General features: G+C 55.3%; 1 protein-coding gene across 1 annotated transcript; it reads right to left on the bottom strand.

Annotated features, from left to right (window-relative positions):
- Window positions 1–834: 834 nt before the first annotated feature.
- On the bottom strand, window positions 835–2,282 carry CSUI_009788 (methyltransferase; the record flags this gene model as incomplete). The annotated part of the gene is made up of 3 exons (XM_068069897.1): window positions 835–2,142; window positions 2,190–2,209; window positions 2,279–2,282. The coding sequence occupies 3 exons, from the start codon at window positions 2,280–2,282 to the stop codon at window positions 835–837; spliced, it is 1,332 nt and encodes a 443-aa protein (XP_067918127.1).
- Between the last annotated feature and the right edge of the window lie 1,753 nt (window positions 2,283–4,035).

Genomic DNA, 4,035 nt, shown 5'->3' with positions numbered 1-4,035 from the left:
ACCGAACGTAAGGAGGACTGCGGGTGTTGCAGGGTGCCAGGCTAGCGCGAGCAGCGGACCGCCTTTTCAGTACGGCGGATACGCAGGAGCGAGAAACGAGGCGGCGCGCCGCAGGCTGGCAGTAAACAGGAGGAGGAAGCCGCTGCGGAGTAAGGGTCACGAAGCGATCAAGTCCGGTGGTGACGGGCACCAAAATTTCAATACTTCGATCCCGAACCATTTGTGGCTTTGAATGCCTTCAATTTTTCGGACCTAAATGGAAGTATGACACCGTCCCGCACCACTGCAGCTCTGTGAGTTCCTTCTACTGTTTCTTTGATCGCACATTTCCTCAGTGCCGTGTCTGTTGCGAGGCTTTAAGCTGCTTCAATTAGGACGACTCGCGACCGGCACACGTCGTCGAGCTGGGTGTGCGCGCATCAGTGGACCGCGCACGTTGCAGCAAGCCAACCCCTTCACTCTGAACCAGTTTTGAGGTGGAAACAAGGGACAGCGCGCAATGCCATCAACACAGACCCACGGCCTAGACGCCACGGCGGGCACTTGCGCCGAGCCGAACCAGTCAAGCGCTTCCTCGTGCACACAGGGGGTGAAAGGGCAACACTAACGTGATGACCCGAACCAGCCAGCTTGCCCCAGTTCCGGGAGAGTGTTCAAGTTAGTTCGTTGACAAAAGCGGGGATCCCGCATGTACTACGCCAAACACGCAACCAATCCGGAGGCTACCCTGCAGACAATGAGGTGTTGACAATCGTGCCAGGCGGAGACGTGTTCCCAACGTCGGCGCTACTCGTCCGGTGCGCCTCCGCAGCTCACACGCCTGCGCGTCTTCGTTTACTTGGTCTGGAAAAGAGAAACCGCGGCGGGAAGCGCCTCTGTAGCCCGCAGGATCTCGCCGTAGCGGTGGTTCTTGAGACTCACCGTGGCATTCTGCAGAGTTGTCCTGCAAACCTCCTTCCAGCCAAGGCTGTCAGCCCACTCAGCGGGATCTGCCGGCAGCACATTCCACTTCTCGGGCACATTGTGAGAGAACAATGAGCCAAACTGCACCACAGGCGGTCTCCACCTTCTATCTAAATGCTCGCGGCCCTCGTGCGGTAACAAGGCCGTCTTCGCCTCGGAAGTGTGGTCTTCGTGCTTGTGTTTCTCTGCCTTCTCCGGGTTCCCGTCCCGCAAATAGTCCATGAGTAGAAAGACCTCCGGCCTGCCGTGTTCCTGACCGTGCTTCGACTTAGTCGAGAAATGTGACTGCAAGCCCTCAAACAGTCGGGCTAAGTCCCCAATGGGAACATACGGGCTGACACCCTCCAAGACCACGATTGTATTTACATCCTGTCTGACCCCGCTGCCTCGCAGCTTCTCGCGTATGTCATTCGTCCGAATATCGAACGGTATCATCCGCAGATACCGCAGTGCTTGGCCAAGATCACTCGTCCGCAACGTCTGCAGCAGCTTTCGGCACTTGCTGCGCTGAATATGAGGAAGGTCCAGTTCAAAAAACATAGTGTTTTCCTCCCTGATGAGCTTAGCACACCGGTACACTCGAGTATCGAACCCAGCGCCGATTACAAGGACCTGCTCAACACGCTTCTCCGTCAAAGCCCACATAACGAAGGACTCAAAATGTGTTGAACGCACCGCGACGTAGCCCCACAGCTGTAGTAGCCCACGAGCCAGATCAGAGAAGTACGATAGTCGCTCCAGGCAGCAAGCCACCGCGTATACCACAGCGGCGTGAGACCGAGGAAACATTGACATCCATCGCATGATGCACCTTACGCAGAGCCTGGGCTCAAAACCAACAAGGAATCGACGCTCGGAGGCGTCGTGGGCAATCTGGATTTCATGTGGCAAGTACGGACATCCGCTGTTCTTCTTCGAGTGGTGTTTCTTTCGCTTGGGTTCATCTTCGTAAGCTTCTACGACAGGTGGCGAGATGAACGTTGAAAAGAATCGCAATCGATTAGCAAGCACTGCGTTGCACGTCCTGTCCCTGAGAAGCCAAAGGACGGACACGACCGCCTCTTCCGAGACCCGGACTACGGCAAGGACCACCGTGAAAGCAAGGAAAATCAACTTTCTGAAGACAGTCCTTGCCTGGCGGAAAAGCCACCCAATGAAACTAGCCTCCATTACAGCAAGCTCCATACGGCAAAAAAACCTGAACAGTTATGTTTTGTGCCGCTGACCTGGCCAGCCTCGTTGAGGCCTGCGGAGAGTACAAAGCTGTTTCCAGGAGAAGGAAGACAGGTAGACGTGACTTAGAGTACAAGCGAACGCATCTGAGTTTGAGAAGTGGCGAGTCAGGCACCACCGTGCATTCATCTGGTTCTGTCGAAGGTTGAGTGGCTCAGCAGTATGCCAGTCTTCTCCCGTGTCAAAAAATATGGGTCAGCGCTGTGATGAGTGGTCAGCGCCAGCCTCATCGTCTTCGCCCGCTTTGCCGTGTACAGATACAGTCTGAGCAGGTTTCTACAACGGCCACACGAAAAAAATCTGGAGAAAACACTGGCCGTGTGCCTGTATATTGGGTAAGCAATATTTCTTGTGGCCAGGGAAAAGGCAGACTGTTCCCGATGACGCGGGAACTCAGGGTTTCCTCTCACATCTAAAGTAATAGAGTCTGCGACGCATCTGGTCGAAGCTTACTGCTCTTGTTATTCCACGTAGTTTTTTCCCGGCTTCTTCGTAGTGTTCCTAGGGAGGGAGACGATCCTAGGACAGCTTGCAGGAAAAGATGCTCGCTTCGTCGCCTCCGTACAAGTGACGCTGCCCAAGCACGGCCTACAAAACACACCTTCCGCGTCTCGTGCCCATAGCATGTTCTTACAATGCCTGGTGTGACAGTGTGCGCACATGCGAGCAATGGCGGGCGGATGCTGGTGTTAATGCGTGTTGCAGGCGCCGTGGAGGTGGTGCCAGGCTACGCGGTTCAAGAAACTGAGGAGGTTCCGTACCTCTTCTTGAGGTAAAGACCCCTCTCCGTGTGCTTTCTGAGCAAGGCTATGCTCGTGAGTAGATGTACCTGAAGAGGCAAGGCGCCGCCAAGAAAGCTAGTCTGAGTCACATACACGAGAAGCTTGGGCAGTCTTTTCGCATGAGGTCTTGTCACTCCACGGCGATGCCTCGTAACGGGAGCCATACTAGCCCGTCTCGTCACGGGACAAACCCATGGCCTCCAACCATATGGGGTGTCAACCTCAGTAGGAAACGGCCCATATGATGCACAGGGTTCATAACGACCATGGAAGTACTCTATGGGGAAAACTGCCACTGGTTCCAGTCTGTAGCGGCCAGGTCTCCAGGACTGTCGTTTCGTCTGCGGCCCTTGTAGCAACTGACTGCATCTCGTTAACACTGCGACGGGGTCAACGACTTGCTTGGCAGAAAGGGCTAAGCTACAGAGGGCGTTGCTAGAACATATCATATGCCGGTTCTGCCGTAGAGCTCCGCTAGCTAGACGCTCCGGAGACCCGGAGCTGCCTTGCCGTCTTACGAGTTGAGTAGAATCAGTTCCTCTACAAACTACTCACGGAGCACGCTGACACGGCCGCAGCCCACTACGGACGGTTTTCCCGCATTATACGCCACGTTTCGAAATGGGAGCGTCCACCCACGTCCACGGAAAGACAAAATGTGACATGTGCATCACTAGCACATGTGAACACAGCTGGCACTTCGAGTCACTTGTGCTGCATTCAGAGACCGTTGGAAGTATAGGGCTGCCAGAAGCTCCGTCGCCAGGTTACGCACTGGATAGAGGGCCGACCCGCGCATTTGCACTGAAGCGCTTCTTTTACACAGTTCACATGCAATCGCCCCAATCAACGCTGCCACGAGATAAGGTGGGACCAGTAAGAAGTCCCTGCCCATACGCGAAGAGAGTACCCACGGAGTCGTGCCCCCGCCCCTCGACCCCCCCCCCATGGCAGGGTGGAGGCGGCCCTTGAGGACATTGTTCTTGTTCGGATTCCGAGTGTCAGCAGCCACTGGTTGTCATCCGCGGCATGGTAGTCAGCCGACAAAAGCTGTGGA

This window comes from Cystoisospora suis (assembly GCF_002600585.1).
Source record: "Cystoisospora suis strain Wien I chromosome Unknown contig_6046, whole genome shotgun sequence".
Lineage (NCBI taxonomy): Eukaryota > Apicomplexa > Conoidasida > Eucoccidiorida > Sarcocystidae > Cystoisospora > Cystoisospora suis.
Note: the sequence above shows the minus strand (reverse complement) of the source record. Positions and strands in the feature narration are given on the sequence as shown.